The 24,399-nt window shown below is 33.5% G+C and overlaps 1 protein-coding gene and 1 long non-coding RNA gene across 3 annotated transcripts; both read right to left on the bottom strand.

Annotated features, from left to right (window-relative positions):
• Window positions 1–1,651: 1,651 nt before the first annotated feature.
• ABCB26 (transporter associated with antigen processing protein 1) lies at window positions 1,652–8,752 on the bottom strand. 2 transcript variants are annotated; one of them, XM_078313615.1, is made up of 18 exons: window positions 7,976–8,752; window positions 7,334–7,458; window positions 6,999–7,041; window positions 6,838–6,882; window positions 6,612–6,734; window positions 6,234–6,337; window positions 6,096–6,150; window positions 5,546–5,616; window positions 5,344–5,446; window positions 5,025–5,235; window positions 4,606–4,679; window positions 4,400–4,456; window positions 4,052–4,126; window positions 3,640–3,714; window positions 3,160–3,441; window positions 2,368–2,426; window positions 2,174–2,234; window positions 1,652–1,799 (listed from the first exon to the last, which is right to left on the bottom strand). In XM_078313615.1, exons 1-18 carry the CDS (start codon window positions 8,381–8,383, stop codon window positions 1,719–1,721), a joined length of 2,052 nt encoding a protein of 683 aa, XP_078169741.1. In that variant the 5' UTR covers window positions 8,384–8,752; the 3' UTR covers window positions 1,652–1,718. The 2 variants fall into 2 exon arrangements, with proteins under 2 accessions (XP_078169741.1, XP_078169742.1); XM_078313616.1 differs by having other exon boundaries at window positions 7,334–7,463; window positions 7,976–8,496.
• An 8,096-nt stretch (window positions 8,753–16,848) lies between these two features.
• LOC144564532 (uncharacterized) lies at window positions 16,849–17,889 on the bottom strand. The gene is made up of 3 exons (XR_013514640.1): window positions 17,827–17,889; window positions 17,700–17,734; window positions 16,849–17,500 (listed from the first exon to the last, which is right to left on the bottom strand). It is a non-coding gene; the product is annotated as an uncharacterized LOC144564532 (long non-coding RNA).
• Between the last annotated feature and the right edge of the window lie 6,510 nt (window positions 17,890–24,399).

Below are 24,399 nucleotides of genomic sequence, written 5' to 3'. Positions count from 1 at the left end.
ATCCAACGGTGGCTTCTAATTTTAATGTTTTGTTAAGCCACCATTGGATCAGCGGTTTTCAAAGTGGCTTAATAAATAGTAAAAAAATTCATAAAAATGTAAAATTTGGTCTCCAAGCACATTTTAATATAGAGATCAACTTGAACGACTAGGATCGACGTTTTGAAAATTAAAAATTGAAAAACGAATTGGTAGCACCAAACCTCAGGAACTACCACTTTGATCTTAGCCAACCTCTATATATATATATATATTGTGTGTGTGTGTGTGTGTGTGTTACTGATTTCCGAAAATCAGAAACAGATACGCCATTAAGGCATCAAATTATAAGTATTGAATACTGAAAATATCCGAACCAAAATCAAAATTTAATGGTTCAACTAGAGTAGGCTCTGATACCACTTGTTAGATTTATTTTATGCAAAACTGTATTGCATATATAAACCCTAAATTACCATGATCCTCTAGTGAATCCCAATCTGAAATTTAAAGTTACCTTAATTCGTAACTATAGTCTTCCAGAGATACACAATCACCGTTGATCACTGAAAGTCTTTCCTTTTCAAGTAATCCTCTCAAGTCCAATGGAGAGAGCGAGAGAGGCGTCAGCGGCAATGTTCTCTTCTTGCACAAGAAGAGATACCCAATTCAAGTTCTGAACTAAAACTCCTCTTCTTAACCACTCTAATCCATCGCTTTATTTCTGTATTTTATGTAGAGAGAGACTAAGAGGCGTAATTAATCAGATTCGATACAGACCCATTCATGATGTATATATAAAAACAAAAGGAGTATTCAGACCATCTGCGCCTCGTCAGAAAAAGGCGCCTTTTCTCCTTTTTTTTATTTTTATTTATTTAATTAATTAATTAATCTTGTTTTTCTTATTGAATAATAGCATAATTGTATTATTATCAAACTTTATATAATTTAGACCATCACTAAATCATAAAGTGATTAATACACATTTTACACATTAAAGGCCTCACTTCTCATGACATATATTAAACCCGATAAAAAAACTCTTAATTTGATCACTTCACAATGTATCTAATTTTAACAGTCTATTATTCAATATATATTTATATTACATGTAAACCCACATGCTGTAATTAATTAAAATTAATTCCAACACACCAACGTGCTCTCCTTTCACCTCGTCTTCCACGGAGCCAAGATAATCGGAAAGATCTGTTAATGCTATGTAGGCATGGTACATGTGAACCGTAAAGAACGCCGATGAAAAGACATCATAAATCATGGCTAAATAGGAAACTCCAAGTTGGAGGTGATCCACATCACATGTTGGGTGGGGTTAGATGATAAACTAGCTCCCCTTCATTTCCTTTTTTCCCTTTGTTTTTTTTGAAATAACTGATAGTGGCTAATTCCTCCCTTTGGTGCTCGGCCCAGCCCAACTACATGATAAGATGAGCTAGTAGCATCTAGCATGGTCTTCCTTGACCCAATAGCACATCGCACATCGCACATCGCACATCGCACATCTAGGGCGGCAGGATGGTGCCACATTGGTGCACATTTTGAGATATTTCAGAAAACATGTCCCCTATAATAAATATCAGAAAATAAAAATGATTTGACTTTGACTTTGACTTTGACGTCTCGAAGTGTTTCCTTTAAAGTGGAAATGTTTTATTATGAAAGAATTAATTCCTTTACTTCCATATAAACATAATAACCAGTCTATAACATAATAACTAAGCAAAAGCATCAGCTTGTCTTTTCGCTAGCCTTGAATATAACCCATCCTTCTGAATTAGCTCTGTGTGGCTCCCCATCTACAAAAATTAAATAATCACAAGAAAATGCTGGAATTAGCCATCACCAAATCACAGGTCCTCGGATATAACAACAATAATGAGTATCCTACATAACCAACAGTAGAGGACTATGGTCTCTACTCTGTAGTAGTATACTCTAATTTAATTTTTATTCAATAATAATTCACCAAGGACTACTCTTTTAAATACCAGCCAAGCCTGGTACCACATATAAAAACTGGTATTCAAAGTCATGAAAACTGATGAAACAAGACATAAAACAGCACATCCATTAAATTGTCAAGAAATCTCACAATAACAGAATGCTACGCTTTTAGATACCCATCCAAAACTATTTATTACATGTGTTAAAAAAGAGAGAGAGAATGTACCTCAATAATTTTACCACCATCCATCACCACTATCCTATCAGCTGCTTGAATTGTCGATAATCTGCAAAAATGATGATGATTACATCACTGCTAATAAGAACAGTAATGATGATGAAGATAAAAGTATGAATTCAAAACATTTTACAAAATAATAACAAAAAGAAATTCAGTGGCTATCAGAACAGTTCATGTACCTATGAGCAATGACAATTACAGTCCTTTTGGAACCATTCTGCACTGATCGCATAACTCCCTGTATAAAGTAAAAGCCTATATATTAAATCATGCCCGGATCAATTTCAGATATTTTTTTATACCAATAAATGAAATGATTGAATAGCACCCTAACAATTTGGTCTCCCAACTTATTTGACAATCAAACCTAATCTATACAATAGCCGTCAGTGCATCGAGCGAAGTATCAGTTTGTTAGGTTTAGCTCAGTAAATAAATCTATATACCTAATCAGGAAACAGCTTCTTTATATCCAAAAAAAAAAGCAAAATTCTTCATCAGAATTTTATCAAGACCAAATTGCTTGGTTCAAGACAGTTTTCCAAATGTTGATCTTAGTAGCCCTCAAATTTTTAGTAGTTATCAGGTACAGAATTAATCTGCTTCCAGAAAAGACCTAAGATGAAGTCCAATAGCTTTTTTTCTAATTGATGATCTTATTAAAGAAGGGAAATATAATTCAGCAACTGACACTCAATTTTCATTTTGGTTTGTGAGGTTTGATGTACATTTTGGTCCATGTGATAGTTTTTTAATTTAAAAGCAGAACAAGAAATGGGATGTGTTTTTTTTTTTCAAATACTAGTCAATTGTCGGGTGATCCTTCAAGTCAAAAGATAGCTCATGCAATGTCAGCTTTAACCAATACTCATCCAGTTTTGGTGATTGCTGATAAAGATTAAATTGCCTTGGGAGTAATAACTGAGCCAGGAATATTTGAAGGAACACTTATATATTCAAAGAATGTGAACCTTAACGTAATGTTCACTTTCTGCGTCTAGTGCGCTGGTGGCCTCATCAAGGATCAAAATTCTCGGCTCCCTCAAAATAGCCCTAGCAATTGCAATGCGTTGTTTCTGACCTCCACTAAGTAGGGAGTTGTCTACCACCGTTTTGTATCCTTCAGGCAAGGCTGAGATGAAATCATGAGCATATGCTTGTTTAGCAGCCTGTACCACTTCTTCATGGGACACTTCCCTGGGGCACCCATACTTCATATTTGAACTAATGTCCATTCGAAAAAGCTTTGGTTCCTGTACAATCAACCCATTATGGTAAAACCTAAGAATCAAAGTGCAAATTTGGCCAGTATTGGCTAGAAAGGCCCTGGTGAGACCCAGTATTAATTCAAGCATGAATTAACTTCCGACATTGGTATTCAACAATTATTTGGTACTGACAGAAAGCAAAAAAGTTAAAAAAAAAATTTGGCAAAATTCAGCTGTCCTGACCTGGCCCACAAAGCCAATACTTTCTCTGAGCCACTTTATATCTAACTCTCCGATGGGGTTATCATCAACTAAAATCTGAAAAAAAAAAAAAAATAGACAGAAAAATTATCCTTTGTAGTCATCACAACAGCAGGTCCATTTGACCTTTTTATGATTGTGAAGTATCATGCAGAAAGTTATTACATTGTAATGATCAATTATTCACTACAATTAAAAAAATTCAGAGTCTAGCTACACATCTCACAAGAATGTCAGTATAGCCAGAGACTAATAATAATAAAAGCATGTCAGTGGTACAGGCAGAACAAATATCACAAGAGTAATTTGAGAGGAGTATATAATTTAGTTTGTTTAATTATGCAGTCTTTACTTCGTCATAACTCAGTCTAAAGCAGCAACAAAAGAAACTCACCTGACCACTTGTTGGATCGTAAAGACGAAGCAATAGATTCACTAGTGTGCTCTTTCCACTCCCACTAAGACCAACCTTTTCAAAAGAAACAAACTTATAAATATCTAACAGCAACGCATGAAGTTTGTGGGACCTAGCCATTATTGCTTCACAAACAATGTGTTTCTTTTCTGCTCTTCAGGTTAGTCAAATGGGTCTCTCTCTAGGTAAAGAACATTTCAGAAAAAAAAAAATGAGTCACGACAAAATGCTGTTCCTGCTCTTTATCCCTAATCCTGATCCTAATTTCCTCTCTTTTCCTACCTGCCAGCTCAAGAATAAAGGTAAAAATATGTATGCTTTACTTACAATTGCAACTACTTCACTTGGTTGTATTGATAGATGTACTTGCCTCAGGACTTGCACCTGTTGGAACACAAAAAAACAAAATTATAAATGGGTCTCTTAAGTTGAAAAGAAAAAAAAAAGGCAGTGTTGTGTTTGAGATGCACATATACTGGATACATTTTCATTTATTCTAACAACCAAGCTAGCAAGTGAGAGAGTGAGACTACCGTGGGTCGTGAAGGATAAGAGAATGATACATTCACAAATTGAAGCCGTCCTTCCAAGTTTTCTAATTTTCTTCCTGCCAAAATATTTGTTGAACAAGTGATCAGACAATTTTTCATCACCTAGTGAAAATGGAGCCCCTTGGATGCAAATTTCATACGGACCAGACCAGGCTTAACTCCTGATGTTATAAAAAAAGTACGACTGATTTGGGGCAAATATTTTATGACCCAAAATTAAAACAAAATTGTTGTTTTTTGTCAAAATAACCCTCAAATATAGTAGCATGCATTTCAATTTTATTCCTATATATGAAACAGATCAAACAATGTTCTTGAGGCATTTGTAATTTTAGTTGTGGTATTGTTTTCAATAACAAAAAAAAAGGAAGAAAGTGACAACTTTTTTCTGAGAAGTTTACCTTCGGATAAGGAATAGGTCGAGGGAACAAGATCCATGAGACGAAAAACCTTTTCACTGGCACCGACTGATTGCATGAGACTCGACCAGTTGTCACCAATCCACCATGTTGATAGGATTAACCACTCAGAGTACAATATGAATTTCGTCAATTTCTCTGCTGTTATGCGACCCGACATGATAAATATCCCTCCTATCACCACTGCAAGAACCTATAAATACTTATTTGCTAAGCCAAACAATGCATCTATCTCGTACAAAATACCAGGAGTGGTCTTATTCACCCAAAAGTACTAATAGATCGTTAGAAACTAGGAAACCTGAGTGGAATGATACAGGTAGTTAAAACTAAGGCTCCAGAATCCATAAGCCATGCTTTGCCTGAAGCTTATATTATACAACTTCTCTAGCCATGTCTCATACCTGCCCTTATTATGGCATAATATCAGTACCTAGACTGACATATGTAAGTAATGAACATATAAAGATGACGAAGGGAGTAAGAATCAAGAAAGACGATACCTTTTAAATTCTTGCATTTCAGTTCCATATACCCGCACAGTTCTCATTAAAGATAATGTCTCTTGTGCAACCTGATGCCAGATCAATCAATTAATAATGCAAAACAAAAGTGGAGAAAGAATTAGTAATTACTTCTATAAATAGTCCTTGGAGTTTCACTTGGGAAAAAATGAAAAAAAAATGAATCCTTTTAGTCATATCATTTTAATCCATCTGTTGCTAGCTTCAAGAGAGATGATTCAAGAAGTATTAATTCTAAGTTCCATTAGATAACCAATCAGATTTTAATGGTCTGGTATAAATGCTAAAGACCATATAATGTGGGGCAGTTAACATTATCCGAAAATTATGTAAAGAGAAATGGTGCTAAAATAACTCTGATATTTGGGTTACTTGCCCAAAGATCTGCATTGACATCGTATTTTCCAACAACCATGCTGATTAAAATTTAACTTTAGGTAGGAAACATAGATTCTGTAATACAGAATCATTTATTGTAACTTGAAGATAACAGCTAAGTTGGCGTTGAAACAGGAGGAAATAATCTGACCTCATTAGCACTAGCTGTGTACTCTTGCGTCAACTTGGCGGCTTTTTTTTGGTACCTGGAAAAAAAGATAAGAACATGAGATTCACTTGATATTGTTGATTTACCCATTCGTACTTTAAATTTGAAACAGAATCTCACCTTCCATGAATGATCATGATGGTTGAAAGAGTGCAACAAATTATCAAAGTTGACAGACCAAGGGGCCATGATAAGACTAGCAGATAAACTAATGCACCAGCTCCCTGAGATAATTAAAGAAGAAAAGGTCTTCAGCCTCATGTTGTAACAACAGACATAAGTGCCCATTTGCTCAAATCTAGTCTGAATAAACTCTCTTGTATATCATTACAATCATGTATCTCGATTTCTTATTCTGAGAAAAGGGGAGTGGGGGGGGGGGGCTGCCCGGGGATGTGAATATTCTGTCAAATTAAGGCTTCACTGAGGTTTAGGGTGATATTTCAGTCAGCATTTCAATAATGCAGGAGTTAGGAAATAAATGCACTTGTACAGAACCTGAAGTATATTTCGTGATATAAGATTAAGATCGTTGCCAATAACTCGAGACACTTGCTGACAATCTGAGCCAAGCCTACTTGTCAAATCTCCAACTGTTTCCTCATCAAAGAATGAGATTTCCTGAAAATGATGATAAAAATATGGCATTTGTATTCATAAGCAAACTGAGGCATATCAATTTCAGAGACTATCTTTCTCATCTATATACAATTTCATTACTAACCTGAAAAAGAAGGGCATTGTAGAGTGTTTCTCTCATTCTTCTGACCTATAGAGTTTCAAGAATCTTCTTAGCACTACGTTCAACTAAAGAATTAGAATTTATGAAGCCCGCTCCTGTAAGAAAATGAAAACTTGATAAAATTGAAAAAATGTCTTCTTTACCAGTATCATATTGGCAATAGCAAAACAGCAGCCTCGTAAACCACTGCAAAATGAACAAATTACATCTATAAATCAAACTAGTTGTAGATTCTACAAAAAGTTATGTTAAAATTATAACTGTCAATCTGTATGCTGGAAAGATTTTTCAAATGACTTTCTGATTTAAAAAGGAACAGGAGGAGAAGTCTTGATCAGAATCCCTAATCAAAGAGAGACTCTGGACCTCTGGTTAAGATCTTAATTGCATTGAGTAGAAATGCTTCCTCAAAAGTATGAAACCCGTGGCCAATGCAGTGAATATGCAAACATAAACTAAACAACCGAGAGAAACTAACCTACAAATTCCTGAAGTCAAACAAAGAAGGACCAGCAATTTTGCGTTATTATAAAATAACGCCCCTCCATTCTGTGCTGCAAATATGGATGCTGCTAGAAAATGTGGAATGCATATCTCTGAGCACTGCACTAGAACAAAGCATTTTGTAAAAAGTGAAATAGAACTGGTATTACAAAGTGTAAGTTCATGTCCAAATTGTATTATGCGTCGAAAATTAATCCCCTATTGAGCCCTCAGTTGACCCAGAATGTGCAACTAAACCTGAGGCAAGCTTCAATGCTGCAGACATATATACCTCAATTCAACCGAAAGGTCCTTCAATAATTCTGCAGTTAACCTCAAGGTGCAGTTATGAAACAAAGAAAACCATCAAAGATGCAATAAAGGAATATCTGGTAGATAATTATTGTTCCGGTTGGTAATAGAGAGCACTCAAATCCACCAGGAGGCTTACTTGCACTAGTGTATTCCGATACTAATATGCGTATATAACCGATCCTGATTCCATATTTTCCACTAGTGTTGGCTCCTTCCCATATTAAATTATTTGGTGTATATGAACTATGTAGATCTTATTTACCTCCCAAACCCAACGTCATACATGGATTCAAATCACATTTACTAGTAATTGAAAAATTACCGCAGCGCCAACAAGAGAAACAAATCCAATAAAAACAACCCATCTATCCTCAGCCACAAGCACCCACATCCTCTTCAGAGCGGTAACAACTGACAAACCAACTTTCTTCTTCGCCGCATCCGATCGTTCGTCTTGCTCATCCTCTTTTTCAAGTCTCCACCATCTCCCGCCAGGTAGTACCTCCTTCAACCTTTTGAGTTTAATGCTATCAACGGAGAGAGATGGAAGAGGAATGGAAGAGGCGGCGACGACTCTGAGAGAGATGAGGCCATTGCGGGATCTTCTATGGCGGGATCTCCTGTGGCGGGAAATAGATTTGTGGGGGAGAGGAGTTGAGAAGCGGCGAGTAGTAGAGAGCAAATGCATGGTCATTCTGAAGAGAGAGTGAGATGTGAATTTAATTTTCATAAAATTTTCCCTTGATATTTTGGAGGTTGGAACGTCGACTTGCTCATGTTCTGGCCTGGTGTGGCACTGTGGCAGTGTGGCTGATGGCTGTGGCGTGCAGGAGAGGATAAAAAAAAGTTCCGTCTACTGTACCAAGTTTCTCTGGTTGAAAGAGAGAGAAGCCGGAGCCCGGAGGAAGGATCAAGGATATACGAATTCAGATCAAATTTCTGTAACTTCTTCTTTGTAAACTTTTGATGCGGCATTTCCCTGCTCCATCACTTCCTTTTCCTGATTCCTGAAATCTAAACTCTAAAGCTGGGGGACCAATGGATTCGCTATACAGAGTCCTTCACAGGGAATCTGAACTAGTATTGTGGCGCATCGGGACGGGTGTCTGGGACGTCGTTGTTACTTGTTAGGAGCCAACTGAGAGAGAGCCCGGCAAGGAAATGGATGGACACAGTTTCATCCGTCTCTGGGTCAGTGCTAATGAAACAATTCAAAATTATCCATATATCGGGATTATTTCTCTGACTCGTAGCTCCCGAAATTTTTATTAATAGAAAATATAATAAAAAAATATCCAGATTAGGGGACGCTTTTCGTTTTTTTTCAGATATAAGGAAAATGTTTTTAAATATCGCGGCCACTGGCCGTTGTGGCTTATCACGGCCATACTTAGTGCCTTATTAATCGTTCTAACTACATTAACCATTCTAATTGAACCAGAGAAAAAACCGGAAAAAAAAACCCTGTCCGTTATGGATAGAAACGGCCAGCGGAAAAAAAAAATTCTGAAAATGCTATCCGTGATGGATAGCAACGGCCAGCGAAAAAACAATAAAAAAAGCTGTCCGTGATGGTTTGTAACGGGCAGGGGGCGGAAGAAAAAAAAAATAGTGGGCCGTGATAGATAGCACCGGCCTGTCAGCAGAACAGTTAAAGGTCTGGACGTAATTCTCTCTGAAGGGCAGGACAAAACAGTTCTCTGGACGTAATTCTCTCTGAAGGGCAGGACAAAACAGTTCTCTGTCTGTGATTTTTCATGACGTCCATACAGCATATAAATTACCATCAGCAGCTTGATATGTATCATAACTTCATAATCTTCTCTTAATCTCCACTGAATACATTATCTCCTCTGAAAAAAAAAAAAGAAACCCTCTTAGGTATTTTTCAATTATGAAAAATAATTAATTTATTGTAGAAAGTGTTGTGGAGTTTTGCATCGTGAAATATATATATTAGATAATCATTCCCTCCGTTCCACCATCAACAGGTTAGTTTCAAATTTTTCTATGTCATTATTAAGATATGCACTTTTATGATTATAGCCGATGGTGAGATTACAAAGAGTTGTCTCATTTTTTTCTTCTTCTTCTTCTTCTTCTTTCCTTCTTTCTTCTCTTTGAATAGTGATTGTCTCGGTCCGATTTGATTCAATGACTTTTCGGCTGAGTAGTGATTATCTCGGTCTGGTATAATTCAGTGTCCTCTTCTTTGTACTCTCTGAGTAATGACTGTTCCGATCTGGTTTGATTTGGTGCCTCTCTGCATATTCCTCTGAGCAGCGTCAATTTTGGAAAGAAGATGTTTCGTCCTCAAGGAATAGGTCCATACGGAATGCAATTCGAAAAACAACTGTTGTGTTTACATTTTCAGAGAAGAAATCGGAAAGTCCACCTACTTGCTAATCTGGTGAATAGACCAATTTCATTCTTTAATTTCACGTATATGTTATTTTCTAATTTAGCAAATTAGATAATTTTACAAGTAGTTTGCTATATATGTTTTTATGCGTTTTAATTTAAACAAAAAAAAACTTATATAATATATAAGTGCTTTATAAATTGTTGAATCAATGCAATTCTCTATAAATTTTCAATAAAAAAAGAAAATAAAATCTCAACTGAACAAAATAGATATTCAATAAAATGCGGGAAAATATAACAAAATGAGAGGCTGGTTTAATGGACCGTCCTGGGTCAAATGATGTATACTTTTACCAACTTATTATCAATTTGCAAATCGCAACTGTCGAGCGCATCTAGGTTTGGGTGTGTTTAATAAATAGTCGAGGATTGCACAGGATGAATTTTATATACTAGTCAAGTGCCCACACGTTGCAGTGGGAAGTGACAATATTACATTCTCCTCACTTTCAGATTTAACATGTGCTAGATTCATGAAAATATTACAATAAGAAATTAAATATAAAACACATTAATAACTTCTCTTGAATTAGTAACACGAACAATTCTTATGAGAAAGATGATCCACATGAAAGAGATATTTATTGACAAATATATCTAATAAAAAAATATTTAGAAATAATACTATAAGAAAATACCACTGATTGTTGGTTCTTAATTTTTTATTCACATCTTTTTTGCAAAATATAAAGGAAAAACAATGAGTTTCGAGCATCCCTTTTAAAAAATAATGAAAAACATGAAAGTGATGGTATTATGCTATAATATGGTAATATATATTGAGTATTCCAAAAGAAACCCAAATACTTAAGGGGCCTTAATGCCAACAAAGAATGTAATTAGGGTTGCTAATGATTAAGGTTCGGCTCCAACTTGACTCGATTCAATGAGAGAAGCAAAATGATTCGGCTCTAACTCGGTACTCTTGAAAGAAAAAAACTCGGCTCGACTTGGCTCATATAAACACTTGGCTCGGCTCGGCTCGGCTCATATAAACACTTGGCTCGACTCGGCTCGGCTCGGCTCGCAAACTCGCGAGCTGACTCACGAGCCAGCTCATATTTCAAATAAAATAATGTATAGTTTGTATGCCTGGAGAGCAGTTAATTTAATCTCCCTTTAATTTACATATCCATTTCTAAAATGATGTGATATTATTTCGAAGTAACCTAAAATCCATTCCTATCACTTTATATATATATGACTGCTTAGATTGGACATTACACATTTATTTCTTCATGTATGTATAGATCTTCATTAATTCAAGCACCGGTCAATTTATCATGTAATTTCGACACATGCAGAAGTGTATAGAGAGAGAATGTTCACCTAGATCGATGCAACAAAAACTTGCCAAATTTTTTCAATTTTTTTCAAATTTCAATTTTTTTTCAAATTTGGAATTTTTTTTTCAAATTTCAAAATTTTCAAATTATTTCAAATTTCTTCAAATTAATTTCAATTTTTTTCAAATTTCCAAATTTCAAATTTTTTTTTAATTTTTTTTCAAATTTGATTTTTTTTTTAAATTTTAATTTTTTTCAAATTTCAAATTTTAGGTTGCTTGCAAATAATATCAAATCATTTCAGAAAAGGATATGTAAATTAAAGAGAGATTAAACTGGTGAAAATGGATTCGTTGGTTCAAGTGGCAGGTGTCACAAATGGATTCGTTGGAATTGAAGTGGCTCGGATATGAACCAGCATACAAACTACACATTATTTTATTTGAGATATGAACTGGCTCGCGAGTTCGCGAGCTGAGTCGAGTCGAGTCTTTTTCTTTGAAAAGCGAGCCGAGTCGAGTTTGGGCTTTATTCAGTTTCGAGTCCGATTCGTTATGAAATATTGAGCTGCTCAACTCATTGATTCGCGAACCGGCTCGACTCATTAGCAGCCCTAAATGTAATTAAAAATATAAAAACTGATCATTTGGATTGGTTTTCAAAATGACAGCATAAGCTCTCTCTTCTTCAGCCCATGCTCCTTTTGCTTCCATGAGCATTCCTTCTAATCTTTCTAAAATAACAAATATATAGGAAAACGTAACTGTGCTACATACATAGATGATTACTTGTAAATTGAATTAGCATGGTCATGATATAGCAAAATGTGAACTTCTTTTTAAGAATCTTGATACAATCCTACGGAGAACGCAAACTTATCTATTAGTCAATAATAAGAGAATGCATTGCCGTGAAAATTAAAAATTAATTGCATAATTATCTATTAGTCAATAATAAGAGCAAACCAAATGTAATTATTAAAAGAAGGCAGGAAATTAATTAGGGAAAAATATATAAAAAATAAAGACTTGCAAGCCAGTCTTATCTCCTTGAAATCCATCAGGATTCAACTCTTTTACTGCAACTTGGGTTGATTTAAAACCCGGTCTCACTGTCTCATCAATTACACCCGAAACGATTGCAAAATAACAAATCTCACTAAGATCTCCGACTGCTTTAAAAGGAAAAGATACATCTAGAACAAACAGGAAGCATGAATGGACATAGTTTATGTTTGCAAATTATGTATCAAAGCATGACAAAATAACATATTCACACCCTTAGTGCACCTAGAAGTGCCAAAATATCCGGCCATTTTTATTAATACCCAAAAAAAAATAGAAAATTTTAAGAATGCCCTCGATTTAAATTTTTTTTTATTGATGCCCCAACCGCTTGGAAGCGGGGCGGGCCGAGCCCCAAGTGGAGCGCCCAAATTCTGGGCGGGCCGAGCCCCAAGTGGAGCACCCAAATTCTGGGCGGGCCGAGCCCCAAGTGGAGCGCCAGAAATTTGGGCGGGCCGAGCCCCAAGTCGAGCGCCGAAGTTCTGGGCGGGCCGAGTCACAACCAAACCGCCCAAAATTCCAGCGGGCCATTAATAATAAAATAATATGATTATGCATGCACCCGCGAACACCCTGAACCCCCTAACCCTTCCTCCTCACTCTCCACTCTCTCTGTCTCTTCTTCCTCCATGCGCCGCACCAAAAAAAAAAGAGAAACAGAGATGGTCTCGCCGCAGCAAAAGAAAAGGGAAAAAAAATAAGAAGCTCAACTCTACCCCCCCCACGTGAGTTGTCAATCCGTGTAGCCAATTCTATTTCATACCTGTTGGGGTTTACAGCAGTCTTTTCGTATATTAGCTGCTTCAGTTCCTCAAATGTGGTATTTTCATTAACCTCGAAGCCAAATGCGACCTCTTTCGTGTAATGCACGCCATCTTCACCTCTTTGTAGCTTGCCGCCCACATGCAGTGCAACTAACATCTTTTTCTTAACAAACTACATTTAAAAAATAATTTTATGAATATTAAAGTAATTATTCATAAATTAAAACGGGTACAATAATCTAATTACAAAATAATTAAAAAAAACTGCTACTTTTGCTACAGTTATTGTAATAGTTAAAGTAATGTACATTAGCAACAGTTACCGTAATAACTAATTTAGTAATACAACAATTACACTTACAGTAAATGAAACAGAAAATAATTAAAAAAAAAATACCTGTTACAGTAAAATTCTTCTTCAATCGTCAAATAAATCGCCTTCAATCGCTAAATGAATCGGCTTCTCTCAAATAGTAAAATGACAGGCTTACACTGAATGATGGAATGATGAGAGAGAAAAATAGGCGTAGAATGACGGGAGAGAAGAATAAAGAATGGAGCTGAGAAGAACTCCAATTTATATATTATATATATTGGTGGATCACCAATTATTTAATATACTGTTGGATCACGGATTCCAATGGAGCTCAGAAAAACTCCAATTTATATATTATATATATTGGTGACACCGATTATTTAATATACTGTTGGATCACGGTTCGAATATTTTAATATTTTAATTACGGTTAGGAATTTAATATTATTAAAAAAATATTGATCGGTAATATTATAATATAAACGGACCGCCCAGCGGTTTCGTTTTTGTTTTTAATGTTGAAAAGATTGAATATTATAATATATATGGACCTAATGTCACGGTAAAGTTTAAAGAATAAATAATAATTTAATAAAATAAGAATTTAATAATTAATAAAATAAGAATTTAATATTTTATAGTTAATGACTGGGCGGTTTGGTTTTGATCATGGACCGCCCGGAAATGGGGCGGTTTGGTTTGAGCATGGACCGCCCAATAATGGGGCGGTTTGGTGTTGATCATGGCCCGCCCAGAATTTGGGCGGTTGGGGCATCAATAAAAAAAAAATTAAATCGAGGGCATTCTTAAAATTTTCTATTTTTTTTTGGGTATTAATAAAAATGGCCGCAAAATATCCCTCTTTTCTTCCTTAGTTATACAGAGGTAAACAGAAGATGAGGTAATTACAACATTTTTCGAAATAAAAAGATCCAGTGGGGGCACTTTGGGGAAGTTAAATTTGGTCGAAAACCAACTTTCCTTCTTCAATGACAACTTTTGTACACAATTCCAAAAATTACACAAATAAAATATCAAATATTACAATTACTCAGAAAATTAAATGCAACAGGACTTGAGAGTTGAGACCTTTGTAGACAATTCCAAAACCACCCTCGCCTAGAAACTGGTCAGGCCTGAAGTTCATTGTAGCTGCACATAACTCACTGTAAGTGAAGATGTTGACACTCCCGTACCCAGCAATCTGGTGCAAGTTCTCGACATCCTTAGTTGAAGCAAGCGCACTAGCAACAGCCCCTGTTGCTGTTGCCGATTTTGACTTGCTCTTTTTCATAGAATCTCCTTTGATTGAAAATATTATTTATGTCATCAAAGAGTTGTATAGATAATATGGTACTTACTAAATTAGAATGGTTGGTGGTTATATACAGTATACTATTATTGGGTCTGTACTTGTAGCACCAGGCAGGTAGTTACTGGTACCAGGTCTAACTATTATTATATGATTTCAAACACTAAAATAAGTGAAGTAGCTCAAATGCATCATCCAATGAAGGCAGTTATATACTTGTATAATTATTGATTGTGATAGAGGGACAAAACCAATAGCAATTATTGATTTTGTTTCAACAAAGTTTAGTCATAGACTCCTAGTTCTCCGAATTTAAAACAAAATCAATACCACAACACTACTGGGGCTAATTCTATCTTATAAGGCTCATAATAGCAATTACTACAAATATCAAATTTGTGAACTAAATTTAAGTCTATAAATCCAAACTTCCAAACAGGAACAAGTACTTGAAACCAAAAGGAAAAAATGAAAAAAAAAAAAAACACCCCTTTTATCTACCTGTTAAATTTGGTGGAAAATGAGAAAAGAGCCATCAGGTCTCGATGAACATCTTTCTAATCACCTAAAATGAGAAAATTAATTTATTCTCAGGATCAAGGGAAGAGATCATGCCACCAGCATCCTTGATTGCCATCAAGGCTTGATGAACCACTATCTAATGTGCTGACTGCCTCATCAATCACCATCAAAACAAATAGAAAGTCAAAATTACTCTCTAGTCAACTTCAAGGGTACAAAGTGAAGACTGATCTGAATTTTATGTAGTTCCTACGCAGTTCATAAACATTTACGACTCTCCAAATTTCTCTTAATTCTGTCATTGTTGTCTTGTGTGAAAAGAGTAGATTAATCTCATTCTAGTACCTTTTATATCTAAACCATTAAACTATTTTGTTCCCATTCAGGGCAAACTAACATCTATATGCCCTTGTTGTGTTAATAAGCCAAATTAACTGTACTATCTACAAATTTATCGGAACAAAGGTTTTCATGAACTAATACTAAAGATATATGTTCAAAAGGAAAATGAAATTATTAAGAAAAGGACCTTGCATCGCTCAAATAAAAGGACCTTGCATCGCTCATCATGCGTTTTGAGAGCAGATCCCTCTAGTGCTGTTTTAAGCGCATCAACTGGTTTGGATCTGACATAACACAGAAAAGAAAACTCTTGTAAAATTAAAATGACAGACAATATTAGGAGTTCACATTTATTAGAAGTAATTTTATAGAACCAAATTATCACCTCCTAGATCAGAAAGATGAACATTGCAAAGCTATATTATTTTTAGGGGGAATTTCACGTATACCCCTCAAAAACTTCAAAATTACGTATTTCCCCCTCTAAAATTTGAAATTACATATTTCCCCCTCTAAACTTCAAAAACTCACATATTTACCCATTTTATTGTCTTTTCTATTAAAATACATTCTAAATTTGTAAAATACCTATTTTACCCTTTTATTAAAAAGCATAAAACACCCATCTGACTCCAATTTGAATCTAAAGGTTCCTCTACCGTCTGAATTGCTTTGAGATCCGTGCGCGCTAGATCAGCACGAATCTTGAAGCGAACAAACATTGAAATTGATGCAATTTACACAGATCTTAATACGATGCACACAGATCAAAATTGCTTTGAGATTCGTGCGGGTAGATTAGCACGAATCTTGAAGCGAACACGCAGTAATCTTATTGCAATACGTGCGGATCGGACGGTAGAGAAACCCTTCAAATTCAAATTTGAGTTCGATAGAGCATTTTATACTTTTAATGAAGGGTAAAATAGGTATTTTATATATTTAGAATGAGTTTTAATATAAAAGACAATGAAATGGGTAAATATGTGAGTTTTTGAACTTTAGAGGGGGAAATACGTAATTTTCAAATTTAGAGGGGGAAATACGTAATTTTGAAGTTTTTGAGGGGTATACGTGAAATTCCCCCTTATTTTTATTCCTAAGAAATTAGAATCAAACACTAATTTCAAAAACACAGCCAGTACTACTCAGAGAATCTAATATCCAAATTTCATGCTTACTGTTCTCGAATACTAAGTTTTGCTATTAACCATTGACCATGCAGCTTACTGTTTAAATTAAATTCTCTATGATCTTAAGACACATACATCAACCCAATCTTTATATCTCAAGCTATAAAGTGTCATAAAAACCTTGTATATGGGTGTGCAAAATTGCAACGGGATTGAGATATCTTAAGTTATAAAATGCCATCAAACCCTAAACCCTTCTAAAATAAATCAGTGATATATGAGTGTGAAAAATTGAAAGAATTCCATAATTACCCTTTTGATCTCATTATGAGTGTGCAAAATATTATGCCTGAATGGGAATTTAATAATACAGTCAGGAAATTTACTTTGCTTAGTGCTAATTAATTGACCTCTTCTTTATCCTAGGGAACATATTTATTAAGATATTACTACAAATTTAGACATGCTATTACAACAAAGAAGTATCAATACATATTTAAAAAAAAAAGGCCAACATCATAACAGTGAAGGAGTTCATAGGAGAAAACTTTAGAATGAGATTGCTGGGAGAATTCAAACATAGTGTATCTATTAAATAAGATAGCCTTATAATTAAATTATGACTTACTGTGAAAAGGAATATGAAAATCTGAGATATAGTGTTTGAGGCAGCCAAAGAGCTTCCTGCATTAAACCCCAATAACAATATTATGACACGATATTATACCTTCATATAGAAAATTCTACCATTACTGTTTAAGAACAATAATAGATCATAGATCAAAATCCAGAAAGAACACGAAACAAAAAATAAATGTACTCCTAAGATCAAAGTAAAATTTTGTTGTTGTTATAAGTAAACAGCAAGGGATTTGAACAGTACCAGTGGTTTTGAGTGAAGAAAGGGAAATAGAGCAACTGCAATTTGAAAGAATAGACATTTCGTTGATATATATAGAGGTGGGTTATATTTGAAAAAAATTGAAATTTGAATGGGAGGGAACATTTACCTTTTTCATCCATGCTGGAGGAGATATCAAAGGAGCACAACCAGCACCAAACAAGAGGTTTGACAATTAAAAAACAGGAGAGGGGCGGCTAGCTAGGGTTTACCTCTGACGGCGGAAGTTTAGGCATCGGGCGCTGAGGCGGAAGTTTAGGCATCGAGTGCGGAGGGAAAACGGCGCCAGCGGAGAAGGGAGAAAAGAGGATTCGGAAAAGGATTCGGAAGAAGGATTCGGAAGAAGGATTCGGAAGAAGGATTTGGAATAAGGATCGGAAGAGGATCGGGGCGACGCCATCGGAGAAGAGAGAAAAGAGGATTTGGAGGCAGGGGAGAAGAGAGAAAAGAAGATGCGGAGGCAGCCTTGAAGAGAAAAAATAATTCGGAAGGGAGGAGGATTCGCCAATGAGGGAGAAACCGTGTGGTTTTGTATGTAGCACGTTGGTTTATAACTAATTTTAAACTTGTAAACAAATGAATGCATAGAATATATATATAATAACTCATATTCAACACAATGATTTAGAATGGTTGGATCTGATAAATAAAAGGCTGAGATCGTCTCTGGACAGATACACCATTCAGTCCCTTTTATACCAAGGTGCTATTATAGGAGTCCTGATAAGCTTTGAGATCTATTCTGATTTGCAAAATTTCACGACTCACGAGCACGACATGTGCAGAAAGATATCAGGACTCAGGAGTTGTGTTGGCTTGGATCAAGGCCTCGGGCGGATTTTCAAAAAGTAAAAAATTAAACTGAACTTGGAACAAAAAATTATAACGTATAATACATCACTAAGATTTCAACTTAAATATTCAAAATAATAAATTAGGAGTAAAACTCGGGTGTTTTTAAGTTTATTAAGTCTTTTGGTTAATTCAAGTTTAAAACTCATCAAATCAGCTTTAAACGGCAAATCTTAACCGTTGAAATTCGCATATCTTACGAGTGATGCGTCTACATGTAAAAAAAATTAATTTTAAAATTAATTTTGCATAGAGTCAAGTGGTTCAAAAAGATTCAAAAAATGAATGCATTAAAATTAATTCATTAACCTTCTAATTGTGACCGCTTAATTTTATACTAAATTAATTCGAATGTTTAAAATTTTCACATGTAGACGCATCACTCGTAAGGTAGGCAGGTTTCGACGGTTTAGATTCTTCATTTGAAGACGACTCGATGGATTCTAGACTTGAGTTCACCAAAGGGCTTGATGAATCTAAGAACACCCTAGTTCTGCTCATAAATTAGAACTCTAATCACTAAACTATAAGCATACGTGTGTTATTTCACAAGGGAACTGAACTATGTAAAAATTAAAAATAAAATTTTAATTAATAAAATATATATGATTAAAAAATTTGAAATTACAGAGTAGCTGAAGTACCCCTCGACTATACATAGATTAGCTTCTGAATCGAATGCGATGTGAAAATTATGATAAAAAATTACACAATTTAACTCATAATTTTTTTTGTTTGTGAAGTATTGTCGAATATTCTATTTAATAAAATGAAAAAAAATTCTAAAGTGCAATATAATGAGTGAGGTATGTTTTTTTTCTACTATACATACTGCAGATTTGTTTGTAATATAGATAAATATTTTCATTTTTAAAGTTCAAATCAATATGAACTTTTTATATGAAAATTAAAACTATACTTACATGCTAAATTTTATATATTTAAAATAGGTAGAAGATCCCCACTTCTGAATTGTATAGAATTTTTAAATCCAATGATTTTCTAGTAAAAAATGAAAAATTATCAACTAGTACATTTTTAATATGGAGATACACATTGAGCAGTTCAAATCAACTACTTGAACATTGAAAAGAAAGATATTGATCCATAGTACGGATACCCTAATTCTACAACAACAACAATAACCAAGCCTTTAGTCTCAAACGAGTTAGGGTAGGCTAGAAATGAAACCCAATCACAATCAAACAATAAAGATAAGTAATAATAAAGTAGTCATAAAATAAAAGTGAAAGTGAAAGCGATAGTAATAATACTAATACTAATATTAACTATATTCTATCTAATCGTAAAGGTCAAAGTCCTAAGCTTACATCCTAAACAATACTAATATTACAGATACCCTAATTCTAATATAACTAAAATTATTGAAAATTATATTTTTAACTCTTAAAATAAAATTAAAAATTAAAAAAAAGTTGCGGATAAAAAGCTAAAGGAAATAAAAAAAAAAAATTTTTGAAGAGAAGTTGAATTAGTGTCCGAACGAAGCATCCGACTTCGTTAGAGGCAAATATCGTCAGACTAAATAACAAAATAAAAAAAGTGAAGTTTGGGTGGGAAAAGATACGGAGAAAAATAGTAATATGCTTTAGGGCGTGTTCGATGGACCGAGTGAAATAGGAATGCGAACGAGATTGTAAAACTTTTGAATTGAATTTTATTGTTCATGTGGAGAAAAAAAATTTAATCTAAGTGAACTTTTTGTTTCTCACGTGAACAGTAATTTTAGGGTTGCCACCGAACAAGCCTTTTAGAGTGAGAGATGATAGAATAGAGTGGTTATGTAAGAGTTCTTGTCCCTCTAGGTAACCTGAGGTACAATCTAATAAAACAGACGGCTCAGTTTAATCTCAGCTGATTCAAATTAGATTCGGTGTCCATTAAAGCAATAGGGGGTCTGCTTTGAGATTTGTGCCAGTTAAAAAGAATGGTTCAGATTTGACACTTGCACCTTAGGTGCCTAGAGTGATACTATGTAATTGCCTCGCTCTATGAGATTTTTAATCAACTTGATTTAGAGCTCAAACTTGAATTATTTTAGTTAATTCGCTAAATTTCAACTTGATATCTGAAATTTATATTTTTACCATTAAAAAAAAGAGAAAAGGTAATGTCCCCCTCCTTCCAGTCCCCGTAAAATCCCCGCAACTATTTTATTCACTATCTTATCCATTATTTAACAGAATTCTAACGGTATGTGAAATCATTGAGATTATTTTTTGTTTCGTTCCGCGACTCCACAATTTAATTGCCAAATAAGAACGGAATCATTTGTCCTTTTTACTTTTTTTATGTTAAAATAATATAAAGTTTATGGTTTGAGATGTTGAATCAATATTTTAACATAAAATTTCATCATGACATTTTGTTTTTTTCACAGAACTGTTAACTTATTTGAAAGGTTGAATTATAATATTTTAATATAATAAATGTTAAAATATTAGAAAACGATTCAATAATACAACAAAACAATACAGCGAAACAATACGGCAATCCTTGTGTGTTCAACGAATTCATTTTGATGGTCAACGTTTGAAATAATATGGCAATCCTTTTTTTCAACGAAATCATTGAGATGGTCAACGCAATTTGGCCTTCATACCTTCTTCTAAGATACCTCACCTGGTGAGTAGAGAAGGTTAGTTTTGTAATTTTTCATTGTTTTGTATGTACAAAGGATTGCAGTACTAAACACCTCATGATTGAATATTATACTAAATTTATTTATTTTTTCATAAAAAATGTGACCATTTTAGGGTTTTAAATTCAATTATGTGCGGCCTCGATTTGCTTTTCAGTGTTTTCATTTTGCATGTTTAACATGTCGTTTTCTCATCATTCTGAATTTTTTTCTTTTATATGTAATTATCCTCATCTTCATCATGATCATCGTCAGAGTTATTAATTTAATTTTGGTGTGCAGTGTGGCTCGTCTTGCATGGTTGCACCTATCAAGAATCAAGACTGGATACATTGATCTTAGTACGCTGATCTTCGTTGTGGGCATCTCCTTACTAGTATTGATTGGAGGGTATTTTTGGAAAATAGGCCACTGGTGAAATACACTTTGCATGAAAGTTTTTTATTTGCATTTGAGGCCTGAATTCATGCTATTTAGTTAGCTCGAACAGCAGGAATATTTTGTAGTTCAGTAAAATAAAAAAATTGTAAAAACAAATTGAATTTTTTTTACGGGTTTATAGTATTCAATGAAGTTGTCTACAGAGTCATGTGATAAGGTTTATAGAATTAAAAAAATATATAATTGAATTTTTTTACTGGTTTGCAGTATTCAACGAAAATGTCTACAAAATTATGTGATCAGGTTTACAGAATTCAAAACAATTGAAAGTATCATTTAGATGCAAATTTTAAAAAATAAAATAAAATTTAAAAAAAAATTAAAATGTGAATTTTCTTTTACCGATTTACAGGATTAAATGAAACTATTTACAGAGTTATGTGATAAAGTTTACAAAATTCAAAATAATTAAAAGCAGTATCTAGAAGGAGATTTAAAAAAAAATTGGAAAAAAAATTTGAAATTTTTTTTTACATTTTAAAAAAATAAAATTTGAAAAATAAAATTAAAATTTGAATTTTTTGTTTAGTGGTTTACATGTTTCAACGAAACTATCTACAGAGTTATGTGATAAGGTTTACAGAATTTAAAATAATTGAAAGTAGCATCTAGAAGGATATTTGAAAAATAAAACTTGAATTTATTATATAATTTTCTTAGATAATTTGACCTTGAGTAAATATCTGATTTATTTTATTTTATATGTAATATTCAGCATCATATAAGTAGTGTTATGATATACTTTCTTAGGTGAGCTAGAAAATATCTGATTTATTTTATTTTCATAGGTGAATTTGAGTAAATGGAGGCATGCTACAAACATCATTCGAATTTTATCCAATGATAAGCAGTGTTATGCTATACTTTTATAAGTAGTGTTATGTTAGATTCTTTTTGTTTTTCATGTTTGCTTTGATTTGTATGAAATGTTATATTTGGTGGAAACCATTTATGTTATTTATTGGTAATTAATTTTGTTTTGTGTAAGAATCATGTCTCATTGTTAGACATAATAGTATGGGTTTTTTGAGATTAGTTGTTATGTTTACAGTATTTAGAGTACCGTTTTATAAAGTTTTACAGTAAGATTTACAGAATTCAAAACATAAAATTTTAGTTTTTGGATGCAAAACATCAAACAAGATAAAATTCACAAATTACAATTTAGGTTTACATAATTCAACACTTAAATTTACAGAGTTATGTGATAAGATTTACATAATTCAAAATAATTGCTCAATTAGTTTACAGGATTTAGTATTGAAGTTTACCGAATTTGCTCCATTAGTTTACAGAATCTTTGAAAATATCTGGGGGATTTTTGGGGGACTGGAGTTGGGAGATCTTTGAAAGGTAACGTCCCCCGGGCTACAGTCCCCCGAAAATCCCCGTGTATAAAAGTCTTCCCTTTTTAGCTTAGTTCTGACGCGCTTTCAACTGCCATAATTTCAAGTACTATGTATGTTCACAGGATAATATGTGTATATTTACAGGATAATATGTGTATGTTTACAGGATACTATGTGTATGTTCACAGGATACTATGTGTATGTTCACAGGATAATATGTGTATGTTTACATGATAATATGTGTATCTAGAAGGAGATTTGAAAAAAAAAATTGAAATTATTTTTTGAAGAGTTATGTAGTAAGATTTACAGAATTCAAAATAATTAAAAGTAGTATCTAGAAAGAGACAAAAAAAATTTGAAGAAAAATTTCCGAATAAAAATTTCAAAAATAAAGTTTTGAAAAAAAAATTTTGCAAAAGTAAAGTTTTGAAAAAAAAAATTGACAAAAAATTTTGAAAAAAAAATCCGAATAAAAAATCCGAAAATAAAGTTTTGAAAAAAAAAATTGAAAAAAAAAATTGAAAAAAAATTGAAAAAAAAACTCGAATATTTTTTACATATTTGTGTTTACAAAGTTTTAATGTAGTCGTGGTTAGTTTTTAGTTTTGAAAAGCTGTTAGAGATCTTGTAGACGTGGTCCTGGTCAAAGGTTTAAAAGTGGTCCCAGTCAAAATAGTTAAAGTGGTTAAAATGGTTAAAGTGGTAGTTAAAGTGAAAGTTATTGGGACCACACAAAATTGAAAGTTTTATGTTGACATGATTTGTTGAATTAGTTTACATGATTTAGTATTGATGTTTACGGAATTAGTTGAAAATATCCGGAAATTTTTGGGGAACTGGAGTTAGAGGACTGTTAGTTGCTTCCTAAAAATAAAAATAAACAAAAACCACAAATAAGTGAAAATTTCATTTTTAACACAGTCCCAACTTAACATTGCGGCTAAAAATTTCAATTTTTTTTTTTACTGACATATGCTGCAATATATTTTTTGGGCCCGAATTTGTTTCTAGCCAATCAGGAGTCCTATTTGAAGTTGAAAGTCAAAGATGTTGCAAAAAAAAGTTGTTTGGTAGACCACCTCATTTCTTACCGCAACTTCAAGTTACGTTCGTGTAAAAAATAAAATTTTTCAGATTTTGTATTTTTTTTGTTTATTTCTTTTATACGGTAAAACTAAAATTTTCGGCTTCATATAGCTCTATAAATAATTATATTATTTAATTTGGAGTAACTAAAACATCAACACAATATAATATAATATGCATATTAGTTTGTAGATCTTTTTAATATTTATGATTATGATAAAATTACTAAATTTATTATAAACAAATATATATAATTTTAAAAAGAGTAAGTATTGATAGTTTTTCGGTT

The sequence above is a fragment of the Carex rostrata genome, chromosome 13 (genome assembly GCF_964058835.1).
Source record: "Carex rostrata chromosome 13, lpCarRost1.2, whole genome shotgun sequence".
Lineage (NCBI taxonomy): Eukaryota > Viridiplantae > Streptophyta > Magnoliopsida > Poales > Cyperaceae > Carex > Carex rostrata.
The sequence above is the reverse complement of the archived record's forward strand: the minus strand, read 5'-3'. Positions and strand labels throughout refer to the sequence as shown.

Coding starts and splice junctions, on each gene's coding strand:
- ABCB26 (XM_078313615.1), bottom strand. CDS start 8,383: ATGAAAATTAAATTCACATCTCACTCTCTCTTCAGAATGACCATGCAT. Junction 5,447..5,545: donor GAAATGCAAGAATTTAAAAG/GTATCGTCTTTC, acceptor TAATAAGGGCAG/GTATGAGACATGGCTAGAGA. Junction 3,442..3,639: donor GTATTGGCTTTGTGGGCCAG/GTCAGGACAGCT, acceptor TTGATTGTACAG/GAACCAAAGCTTTTTCGAAT.